Genomic DNA, 12,102 nt, shown 5'->3' with positions numbered 1-12,102 from the left:
TTAAACCAACATGACAGTAGTGACAAGATGATTTATTGTATTGACAGTCTAGATTTTAGTGATCCCAGTACAAAATAACAAAAAAATATAGGTATATAAACTTAAGAACTATCTTAAGTCTAAGTACACAATTGTGTATAGGACTAAAACCGAATTTACGTCAATATGGACCTTTATAGAATGAACATGGTCCTATCAAATCAAAGAATTACATTTCATTGAATAATAAAATTAACATAAGGTTATAAAGAAAAATCTGTCTTATTTGTTTACTATTTCACCATTCATAGAAACTCGATAGGTATTTCTACATCCAGCAGGGTTACTTTTTTTATTCTTGAATTTTCGTTTCGGTTTCGGGTTGAACAGTTTCGGTTTAATTAAAAATTTGTTATTATATTGAAAGTGAAAAATGGAGTACACCATATTATGTTTAGCATCCAAGTTTCCTTAGCTAATAAATACTTAGAGTTATGAGGCAGACATACATATTTCTTGCTTTAGTCTTATTGTGGTATGGTAAGTCCAATACTTAATATAATTGGGGAAGTCTATAAACATATCTTAGTGTTCCGATCAACCAACACAAATTCTATAGATGTATAGGTAAACATAACATATTTTATAGATGCAAAGAAATTATTAGTCAAATTCATGTAAAAAAAATGGAATTAACCACACAATATTGACCTATTAGAAATAAACATTGATCCTATGAGTAGTCATCATCTTCATCCATGTCACCCTTAGGTCCAGTTGGTGGTGGTACGTAAGGCTGTGCCGTCACGTCAGAACCCACTAGCCCCTGTTGCTGCAGCAGTAGCCATTGCTGTTGGTCCTGCTTTGCTTGTTCTTCACGAGCCTGGAATGAATACAAAATATACATCAGCTGGTTCTCCTGAATTGCAAAGGTGTACACTGATGGCTGATGGCTTTTCATCAGAAGGAAGTGAGTAGCATCTGCTAAACAGAGTGTGCGGCAGCTTTAACGCCATGCTGAGCATGTTTACTGAGCGCTTGGACTGCCCCATGACAAAACACTGGGCAGAAATCATCACTGGCCAAATAAAGTGATGATTTTTATCTAGTGCCGCTAATAAATAAATAATTAATGAATGTATATAGTGATTATGTTTGTAGCATAGTAATAGTGTCTAACTGTAATGTATATTTTTTTAATTTTTACTTTTTTCATTTTATTTTGTCTTGTGATGGATTTTAATATCTGATATATGAGTATTTTTTTTTTATTGATTGTCTATGACCAGAATAGATGCCTGCCTTTGTCTACAAAGCCTAGCTAACCAGTGTTTGATTAAAAAGATATACTAGTGGGAAACTGTGCATATTCTACAAAATTCATATTTTATTTTATCAATAAATTTTACCTGCTATATTATTCAGGTTAATATTATTATTTTGATAATACTTATCTATGTTCCAGTCTATTTCAATTAAAAAGTTATAATTTTTGGGTACTAAACATAATGTAGCTCACCCTAGTACACCCTTTGTCCCAGTATGTTTATTTAATTAGATAAACAAATTAAGAACAACAAACAATTAAAGATTTGGTTACTTTTGCAAATAGTGCCTGTTGCTGCCTGAGTAACTCTTCTTCTGGAATTCCAAGGTTTTCCAAACGGGTGCTCTGCCTTCTTCTCTTGGCCGCTACAGCCTTACAGTCTTTTAACACTGCTTCAGCTTCTATTGTGTAGTCATTGAACCCCAACCTGTCTAGAGCTGAAAAACAGTAATATGTTTAAACACTTACAACCTTTGACTGTAAAACAAAGTATTGCTTTATTGGACAGTGCCAAAATTAGAATGTAGAACCAGGACATGTAACATTAGACACTGATTAGGCAATTGGGTTTCATTTTCAATAACGCTGAAGACTAAAAACCTTACTTTTTACAAATACACATATATATCACATGAGAAATAAAGACATACCTGTGAGTACATGTTCAGCATTAATAGTTTTCTTATTACTCTGATTACAAACTTCATTGGCCTCAGAGCTGAGCAAGTGTATGAATTCGGTACAACAATTAAGTATTAGTTCTCTTGACTCAAATGCAACCCTAACGGAAGGAACCAACTCCTTTATCATTTTGTTAATACTTGCTCTAGGTAAGGTTAACTCATCTTCTTCTGATGGCGGTGGACAGAGCTCTTGTTCTGGGCTACCCATTGCAAATCTTGAATGGAAACCAAATTCTAAATAGATCGAAGTAAATCAACTGCTGTTTCCTTTTCTTCTGTCATACATAACATATGTCAAAATCACCTTGGATTTTCATCTTTAGGCAATGATTTTTGGATTTTAATGATGTGAATACATTGCATGATTACACAAGCGATCTTTCATGAGATGTGCAATAAAGTCTTAATTTTGTCCGACAGTGTGATAAAGTTACAATCATTATTTATTTCTTTGCAGAGGCAACACATGACTTGGCAACTGTCATTTGCTTGCTCAGTTGTCAATGTCAAATCAGCTGTGTATCGGTTGGAAATTTAGGAAGGATTTATTTAAATAAAATAAAATTAAGCTATTTCTAGGAAAACATCAAAAATGGTTTTCTACTTTACTAGTAATGTAGTATCTCCGCCTGTAACCTTATTCATGGGTGCTGACAAGCATGAAAGTATGTAAAAATATTATTCCTTAAATTTCGCAATATTTCCCTTATATATTTTTCACTAGAATAGACACTGATCGCCATACTCTACATGTACTAATTTATCGATAAATCAACTTATCTCTTTCGTTTCAGACGAAGATTTAATTAAATGGGGCTGGCCTGAGGATGTGTGGTTCCATGTCGATAAAGTATCATCTGCTCATGTTTACCTTCGTTTAGAGCCTGTAAGTACAAATAACATAATACATAGTGAGGATGCATCATACATCATAGCGTCCAAAGGTGGGCCAGTTGCAAATTTGATATCTACTTTTTTTTGTTTTAGGGTCAAACCATAGATGATATACCCAATTCAGTTCTTGATGATGCTTGTCAGTTAGTAAAGGCCAATTCTATAATGGGAAATAAGATGAATGATATAGATATCGTCTACACCATGTGGTCAAATTTAAAAAAGACCGCTGCTATGGAGGTAAAGTATTATGTTCTAAATGTTCCAAACTCCAAAGTTGAAAGACTAACTCTTAGTTTTTTGTTAGGGCGGCGAATAGGGGAATTTTCGGTAATACTCGAGCGTGGCAGTTTAAGATATGAGAGATACCTTAGACCTAATAGAACAACCTTGTAAAGTATTTAGCTCTATATGTAGTGACGCGCGCCTAGGATAGACGATCAGATTAGTAAAAAAAAAACGATAGTCTGAAATACTCGAGCGCGTCAGATTAAGATATTGGGGGTTGATTTTAGTGTTTTAAGACTAAATTTAACTAATCTGACGATAAGTCCTTGACGCCGCCGAGTTATATGGTCGCGAACTTCTAAAAAAAAAACGGCATTCTCGAGCGCGATTTTTTTATTTTTTATTTTGAAGAATATAATCTAAAACTTACTAAAAATACAAAATCTGCCGGTTTCCGCATGACCGGAAGTGTGGAGGAGCCATTTCGTCTTCCGAAAAACGCGTTGCGGCATATAAGTCGCGAACGATACATTTTACAAAAAAAAAGTTTAAATAAACAAAAAAGGTAATTTTATTTTACACAAAAAAGGTCTCTTTACATTTTTGTCCAAAGTTAAAACTTTTTGACTTGAAGCATCATAAAAACTCAAACTCCCGGTTTTTTTAGTATATCTCGAAAACTGAGGGTGTTAAAAAAATTGATATGAAATAACGATGATTAAATTATGTGACTTTTATTATATCTCAATTTTTATTTTTTCTAAAGCTTCTCGACAATTTTCGTGGACTCGGAAAAAGTTACGCGTATCTGTATACAAAAGTATTATTAACATGTACAGTTTCATGTATGTATATTATTCAATAGCCTGTTGATCTTCAAATTGTTTTTTGGACGTACCGTAAGCAAAACGAAGTGAAGAATTGAAGCAAAAAAGAGGAATTTGCCATAAACATGTAATACAGACTGAGCGCTTCGCGGAAATATATTTTTATATCATTTCATTTTTTTATACAATAAATAATACAATTCGTACTACATTTCATCTACATTTACGTTGGTTGCATCTATCGCTTTATTGTCATTCTTAAAATCCCCGTTTTATCAAGGAGAAAGAAAGGAAAAAAAGAAACCAAAAAACCTTTTTCGGTCAGATTAAGAGAACCCACCAACATTTTTGACAGATTAAGAAAATATGCTTTCAGGATACCGAGATAAACCTCCCCTATGAAAATCTGACGCGCTCGAGTATTTCAAAAAAACTTTTTTTTTTTGCATTTTCAAAAATTCATTGTAACTTATCGTCACGCCGAAATCGTCAGTTTTTTTTAAGGGAGCTTCCTTGGGGCCTACTTAACACCCCTTCCGAAAATCTGACGCGCTCGAGTAATTTTTTTTTTTGCATTTTTGAGTACTTTATATTCCTACCCCCACCACGCAAACCGGCAGATTAGTAAACCGTTGTTATCAGAGGCACTTGGGGCATACGTAGTATGAATATCTGACGCGCTCGAGAATGCCCAAGTAACTGTTTTTTTTTTACATTTTTGAAAAACCGTACACGCCAAACCCACCGCTAAAATGGTTTTTACCATACGAGCTTTTCTTTTCGAAATTATTTTATCTTTCGATTTTGATAGGTCTCGACGGCGCCGTTGAATTACGCCATTTAGCTACCTCGCCTCCCTAACTATAATTAGAGTGACAGAGAAAAATGCCCGCAATTGACGAACTTCGATTTTCGCGGTTATAGCCCAGGGCCGCGATAACGGCAGTTATATTTACATGCTGCTTCATTTGAATTTAAACCTTAAATACAAACAGGTAAGATTTATCTTGGAGAGTAATGTTTGACAATTATGAATCGAGTGGCCTTTGCTTAATATTGCCATACAGAAATATTGAATTGAATAAATGGGTAAAATTGTATAGTATTGTACTATCATTAAAACAAAATTTTGTAAAAACCTTTAAAAAAAAGATGAATTTAAAACAAAATACAAAATCCAAGAATCTTATGTTGTCTCAAGTTTAATAATTTGATAACGAACGTTTCTTCAAAGAAAGTACTGTTTGTAGGTTTGTAGTAATAGCTTTTAGAATTCGTGGGTGAAAATGGAATAATGTTATGATAAGGCTTGTTGTTATTATTAGAGTTTTAAATTTTTCATGTGATTTGACTTAGTTTTGTGCACAAATTTATATATAAAGTTACTAAACCAGTGATATTGTGTATGTATAATAGTATGGCAAAAGTAAAAGTAGGGCGGCTAGGCAACTTGGAAACCACAAATAAAATGGCTCATATTATAATTGAATATGAAGGTACAAATAATTGGCTTTTATAGAATTTGTCAATAATGAGAGCGTGCACGACTGTCACGCAACCTAGTGTCCGCAAGTCTAGGGGAAAACGTCAATTCACTACATCTTATAAAACTACTCCAAAACTAAAAACTACTGAACGGATTTTCGTACGACTTTCATCTATCAATAGAGTGATTCTTGAGGAAGGCTTAAGTATATAACTTGTTAAGGTTTTGTGTAAATTTGTTGAAATATAACGATGTTGTCGGAAAAAATCACGCTGGCTAGGAGCTTTCATCGAAAACGCTGCCTAATCCGTTTGAGCTATAACAACACAATGTATGGTGGGGTTGTTTCTCATTCATAGGTCTACAAAAAAGTCCGCGATGTTAAATGTCTATCTTTTAAGGATAACTTACTATACATATTCGTAACTTCTAGAAAAAGATCACGTAATATGTGGCATTTGCAAAGCTATTTACATGGATACATTATTAACAATTATCAAAATAAATACGTTAGTTATATTAAGCATTTCATACAGCTTACAATGGTCTCTTACACCATACAATTTAAATGAATATTTCAGGAGTAATCGTAAATCAAAAGTTTCATTTCGAGCCATATAATTGTACGAAATGTTAAAGACGCTATCCGCAATTAGTTCAAATTTTTACCACCTTATGCGCTGGGATCGCTTTACTTACCCCCACCATGCACTTCGCACGGTCCCATCCCGCCATCGGCCATTCTGAATGTCAGGATGGCGGGTGTACTGTTTTTTGGTGATAACTTAAGTAGGTACCGTGAGGTACAATTTTTTTTAAAGGAGGTACTAAATAGTACAAATTAGGTACAAAATATGGTATGGTTTTCATGTATAATTTTATTTAGGTACATCCGCCATTCTGACTCTCACAAGGTGGTTATACACTAACTGCAAAAGGTCGCGCCCAAGGACACACTTAGCGCACGCTTCACTTTTATGATTTATCATGAAAAAAAAGTATATAATGTTAAGGTGTTTTTATTTTTGTTCCGAGTTGCCTAGCCGCCCTAGCCAGAATTTCCACACGCCGCTACTGGTACTTAGACAACGATATAAATACTTAAATACATAGAAAACACCCATGACTCAGGAACTAATATCCATGCTGATCACACGAATAAATGCCCTTACCAAGATTTGAACCCGGGACCATTGGCTTCATAAGAAGGGTCACTACCCACTAGGCCAGACCGGTCGTCAAATAGAATAGAATTCACCGGTGGCCAGTAATTGATGATTTACCCTATCTGTGTGTTTTTAAGTTTTATACCCTTTATTATAAATACCTACTAAATTGTCAAACAAGGTTTTATAGTCTGAAGATCAAACTATTTCTTATCTTGCAGGCTGGCCAAGTTGCATTCCACAAAGATAAAGATGTAAGAAAAGTCAGAGTGGCCAAAAGACATAATGAAATTGTAAATAGACTTAACAAAACAAAGAAGGAAGCTTTTCCAGACCTGAGACAAGAACGAGAAGAAAGGGATAGATCTGAGAGAGAAGACAAAAAGAAACTGCTAAGAGAAAAGAAAGAAAAAGAAAAGGAGGAGGAGAAAAAGAAAAAGGAAGAAGCAGAACTTAGAAGCTACTCAACCCTTATGAAACCAGAAAACATGAGTACTAATTATGATGGCAATGACTCTGATGATTTCATGTGATAAGGAAAATAAATCATATAATTTAATAATTAATTTTTATTTTTATCAATATCTATGCCGATTCCAACAGAATTAAGGGAATTAATCACCCATGTAGGGTAGTTTCCGTCAGGGAACGCTTCTTTTACAAACTGCTTTACAAATTCTGGGAAAGTTCCTTTTTGTATGCAATCTCTCATGGTTCTCATAAGACGCATCTGTAAAAGAAAAAACAAATTCAAAGATTAGATTAACAAAGAAGCCTTGTGCAAAGTAGCTAATTAAAATGTTAGCTAACAAATTCAATGATGGCACAACACAAACTCAGTATGGCTAGCACAACTTCGCAGTCTCACTTCAAGCAGCCTTGATTTGTTCTCACCTGAGTCCCAACAAGACATGCTAGCCATGTATATCATAATATATAATTTTATTACATACCTGATAAGCAATATTATGCACTGACAGTAAATGGCAAGCAACTGTCTCCACAGTGACAATGCAGTGCAGATAAGCTCTAGTGTAGTTTTTGCATGTTGAACATGTACAATCCTTGTCAATTGGATTCAAGTCAGTTTCATACTGTTTTTGTTTAAGATTAAGTTGTCCTTTATTGACAAGTGCACAACCAAATCTCTGAAATTGATGTAATAGTTGAGTTATCTTACTTGCAGAACATATATTTTATAATGGCTAATTCATCATGAAGCCTAGTGTGTAGTATTTTTTACTTAAAAATGTGGCAAAACATTTTGAAAGAATATATTTATTTATAGTCTTATATCATAAATACAGATATCCTGATAAGAGATGATCCTTATAAGAGATAGCCTTAAGCCATAGTTAAGTTACATTTTAAGTTGTATTGCAGTGCCCTACAGGGTTTCATAGCTGAACAAAATAAAATGTAACATCTTGTATAGTATAACCTATGATGAAAGCAATAAATATACTGATTACTGATTACATTTATTTATACTATATATTAACTGTAGCTAAATGGATCAACTTACTGCAGTTCTTGTTGGGTACACACAATCAAACATGTCCACACCCAGGGCCACACAAACCACCAGGTCTATAGCTACTCCCACTCCCATTAAATAACGAGGTCTATTTTTGTCCAGGATGTCGGTACTCAAGGTAACCATGGGCCAAAAATCATCTTTTGATTCACCCCCACTGTAAGTTAACACAACGTAAATCCATCAGAGATAAAATTTATACAAAATAACAGCACAAGTACCCAAGTTTTTACATCCTAAATATTTTGCCACTTTGACACTTCTTCACACACAAAATTTGAAAAAAAAGTTCTTTCTCTTGAGACTCGGAAGTAGTTGTTTTGTTTTAGAATTTGGAACACTAGAATATGTATAAAAAATGGTATGCACATTAAAAGTTATACTTTTTTTCACCTAAGTCCTCCAATAGCAAATCCATTGACATCCTTAGTCATATGTTCTTTGGCACTCTTTTCTCTCAACTCCGCATTTAACAAGCCCTGAACAATGGGAAAAATATTTTGTTCAGTGGGCCTCTTATGGGCTTTTAGACACCGGTCTAGCCAGCGACTAGTTCTTTCAGTGGCCTCCTTGATTCTATCATAGTCATTGAATGTGGTTTGGACAACATCATCCAACTGCATTATAATATCTGCACCTGAAATTGTATATATAAGCTATAGGAATGTTAATGTTAATATTGTCAACCCTCTATTTATTGCAAACATTTCAGAATTGGAGTGAAGGGAAACTAGGAAATTATTTAGAGATGAACGAAAAGTAACAATTTGTGTGGTGGTAAACATATTGGGTGTAATTGATGATAAAATCATTAATAAGAGCTATCATATCTATTATGTTCATTGTCCATGCCCTGTATATAAGGTCTACAGCAAGCTTCCATTACAAACATGTTAAATTAAAAGAAGCAAGAAGCGCATACCTATACAATTTTGTATCTCAATAGACTTCTCAGGGGTCAACATGATTTCTGAATTATCATATGGTGATCTGAACTTGACACCTTCTTCGGTAATTTCAGCCAGTTTTAGAAGAGATACCATTTGAAATCCACCAGAGTCAGTGAGCAGAGCTCTGTTCCAGCCCATGAACTTGTGAAGGCCTCCGGCTTTGCTCAGCACTTCTGTACCTGGGCGGTTGCCCAGGTGATAAGTATTTCCTAATATTATTTCACAATCTAAACTTTCCAACTGTTCGGGCAATATACCTTTCATTGTTCCCTGTAAAATAATAAATTTGTTTATGAAGTTATAACAATAACAATGATGGTAGAGTCAGACCAAGCTAAGTTGGTAGCAATTTTGATAGACAGCACAGACTGCGCAAGGGGTAAGTAACAACACAACAATTTCTTAGTTTGACATTTAAAATAACACTGACTGATAGTGTGATGTGCTATCAAAATCGCTGCCAAATTAGCTTGGTCTGACTCTAGCAGTTTTACTTACACAACATATAATAAGTATTAAGTCCAATCTAGTAGTTTTTATCTTATCACTTATCTATTTCATTATTATAAATATTGAGCTATTTTTCTATAAAATAAATGTTAACCCTTCAAAGCGCAGTGGTAACATATTATGTTTGATCTTATTATTTTTGACCCCCTTTTGATTATTCGGTATTCGATATATTAGAAGGGCGGTCGTCCGAATTATTTGGTTAGTGCTGCAAATATTTAATATTATGTTTGTCTTGTTGCAACACTGTAAAATGTAAGCTCCTCCGGAACTTTTAAAGTACTATCTTCCATCAGGTTACGTTTTCCCATTGTCATTAAAGCACAAATAGTTTATTTTTAATACAACTAACCTGTGTTCCAACCGGCATAAAGACAGGAGTTCTTACTTTATAATGGGGTAGCTCCATCAGTCCTGCTCGAGCCTTTGTAACTGTACATTCTGCCTGAACGGTAAAAGCTAAGGCTTTAGAACTCATATTAAAAATTAAATTGTTTTCAAAGTGACTTAAAAGACCTGCTGCAAGATATAATAAATTTTATTAAGGCTAGTCTAGTGCAATAGTATTATTTTTTTGATACTTATCTTTACTCCATCTAAGAATATTACAATCGAAAGATGACTATTCAAGTATTCAGTAAGTATAATTTTAACAGTTATTTAGAACACACAAAAATGCATGCGGTTGGATTCAGTTTAATTACGGGAATGGTCCTTTTGGCGGATGTCAGTTTGACGTTTGAGAAATGAATGAGAAGTGATAAGGAGGAGCTTACCGCTTACATTGAAAATCGAAAATCGCTATTTGCTTCTCTGTTGCTCTTGGTTTAAGCAACCGAGAGGCAGTAACGTATTTCAATTTGATTTCAATACTTCGATTAACTTCGATGTGGCGGTAGGAATCGTTCCAAAGAAGATAGTCTCGATTGATATAATTGTATATTATATGATGATAATAATTGTATATTATTATTTTCAATTGTAGTATCGTTTTTTTTTTACTTGTAAACCGTATTATGTCCACCACAGGACAGGCTATGCCTAGTGTGGGGGCCAGCATAAATGTAATACTGTTATTATTTTATTTAAGAGACGGGACTTCCATACTAGCGAGTGGAATCAGGTTGTTTCGCAAATCATTACCAAAATCTACGACAAAGAACTGTCAAGGAACCATAATACCAACATAACCCATTTAAATAGTGTAGTACGCTACACGCTTGCGATTCTTATCGATATCGATAAAATGGGGAGGGTTGAAACATAGGCTCCTGTCTACAAATTTTGTACTCGAAATCAAATAGCATCGAGTCCACATTTAAGTTGTGTGTTATATAGTGGATAGTTCTTTGAGTGGACTAATATCTGGTCGGGCTTAATGTGGACCCGAATTATATTAATACAGTTTTTAAGTCGTGTTTTTTTTATTTAAAGCTTTATTTTCAAAATGTTCTGCACATACATGTTTCAATAAATGTAACTTTTCTATGGGAAGATGTATCGTCAGGTCTTCGCTCCCAACAAATTTGACCCACTGCCTGCATCTGAAAACATACAGCCTTGGACAAACATGACTTTATCTACAGTTTATATTCCAAGCATTTGCTAATGAGATGATCAACTGATTATTTAGCGCTAATATGCATCTATAAATCATGTTTTTCGGCATCCAGTTATCAACAACCCTTTATCAATGCTCTAACTTTTTATTATTTATATGTCTGTTAATCATGAGAACCGGTCTGGCCTACTGGGCAGTAACCCTGCCTATGAAGCCAATGGTCCCAGGTTCAAATCCTGGTACGGGCATTTATTTGTGTGATGCGTATTTGTTCCTGAGTCATGTGTGTTTTCTATGTATTTATATGTATATATCGTTGTCTTAGTACCCACAACACATGTCTTATTGAGCTTCCCATGGGATTAAGTCAATTTGTGTAATAATGTCGTATAATATTTTTTATTGATCACAAAAAGAGAGATTACTTTACTTAAATTTCAGATTAATATATTAAATAATTACTAGATTAAAAAATATATATCAAATAATGACCATTAATGCATAGATGATAGATAATTTTCCACTGAAAATCTTCGACGAATTAATTTTGTGTCATATTGCATGAAGTTCTCAGGAAATTTCACATATTTTATTTAATTACTTACACTGATATACAAATAAACATACAATTATCGATAGCCTTAGTACATCCCTAGTTCACAACTAAAAATAATATAAAATATCAAATTTTCGATGTGTTTAAAGCCTGCTGCACCAAAATAAGGTCAAAAGTATCTAAAGCAATACGTACCGGTCTTTATCCAAGGGAAATTTCGCCATAAAATTCCTTTTTTCGTGATTTTCTCGAGTGGCTCGCTTGCCACATATTTCACTTAGTAAACCGTTTTCTCGGTGGCATTGTAACAAAGTCGCTCTTTACTCTGATCACGGTTCACTATTTTCGATATTTTAACTAAATAATAAAGAAATTGCTCGAAATACCCGAACAAATCA

At 34.1% G+C, this 12,102-nt stretch overlaps 3 protein-coding genes across 3 annotated transcripts; 1 reads left to right on the top strand and 2 right to left on the bottom strand.

Annotated features, from left to right (window-relative positions):
* Nucleotides 1-13: 13 nt before the first annotated feature.
* On the bottom strand, nucleotides 14-2,328 carry LOC133533379 (protein Dr1-like). The gene is made up of 3 exons (XM_061872350.1): nucleotides 1,957-2,328; nucleotides 1,580-1,743; nucleotides 14-862 (listed from the first exon to the last, which is right to left on the bottom strand). Exons 1-3 carry the CDS (start codon nucleotides 2,195-2,197, stop codon nucleotides 713-715), a joined length of 555 nt encoding a protein of 184 aa, XP_061728334.1. The 5' UTR covers nucleotides 2,198-2,328; the 3' UTR covers nucleotides 14-712.
* A 157-nt stretch (nucleotides 2,329-2,485) lies between these two features.
* On the top strand, nucleotides 2,486-7,152 carry LOC133533402 (coiled-coil domain-containing protein 25-like). The gene is made up of 4 exons (XM_061872373.1): nucleotides 2,486-2,654; nucleotides 2,784-2,875; nucleotides 2,977-3,123; nucleotides 6,812-7,152. The coding sequence occupies exons 1-4, from the start codon at nucleotides 2,582-2,584 to the stop codon at nucleotides 7,121-7,123; spliced, it is 624 nt and encodes a 207-aa protein (XP_061728357.1). The 5' UTR covers nucleotides 2,486-2,581; the 3' UTR covers nucleotides 7,124-7,152.
* LOC133533400 (queuine tRNA-ribosyltransferase catalytic subunit-like) lies at nucleotides 7,142-10,331 on the bottom strand. Its single transcript, XM_061872371.1, has 6 exons — nucleotides 9,940-10,331; nucleotides 9,050-9,347; nucleotides 8,521-8,764; nucleotides 8,116-8,284; nucleotides 7,544-7,738; nucleotides 7,142-7,320 (listed from the first exon to the last, which is right to left on the bottom strand). Exons 1-6 carry the CDS (start codon nucleotides 10,063-10,065, stop codon nucleotides 7,153-7,155), a joined length of 1,200 nt encoding a protein of 399 aa, XP_061728355.1. The 5' UTR covers nucleotides 10,066-10,331; the 3' UTR covers nucleotides 7,142-7,152.
* Nucleotides 10,332-12,102: the final 1,771 nt, after the last annotated feature.

The sequence above is a fragment of the Cydia pomonella genome, unplaced genomic scaffold (assembly GCF_033807575.1).
Source record: "Cydia pomonella isolate Wapato2018A unplaced genomic scaffold, ilCydPomo1 PGA_scaffold_161, whole genome shotgun sequence".
In the NCBI taxonomy this organism is placed as follows: domain Eukaryota; kingdom Metazoa; phylum Arthropoda; class Insecta; order Lepidoptera; family Tortricidae; genus Cydia; species Cydia pomonella.
Note: the sequence above shows the minus strand (reverse complement) of the source record. Positions and strands in the feature narration are given on the sequence as shown.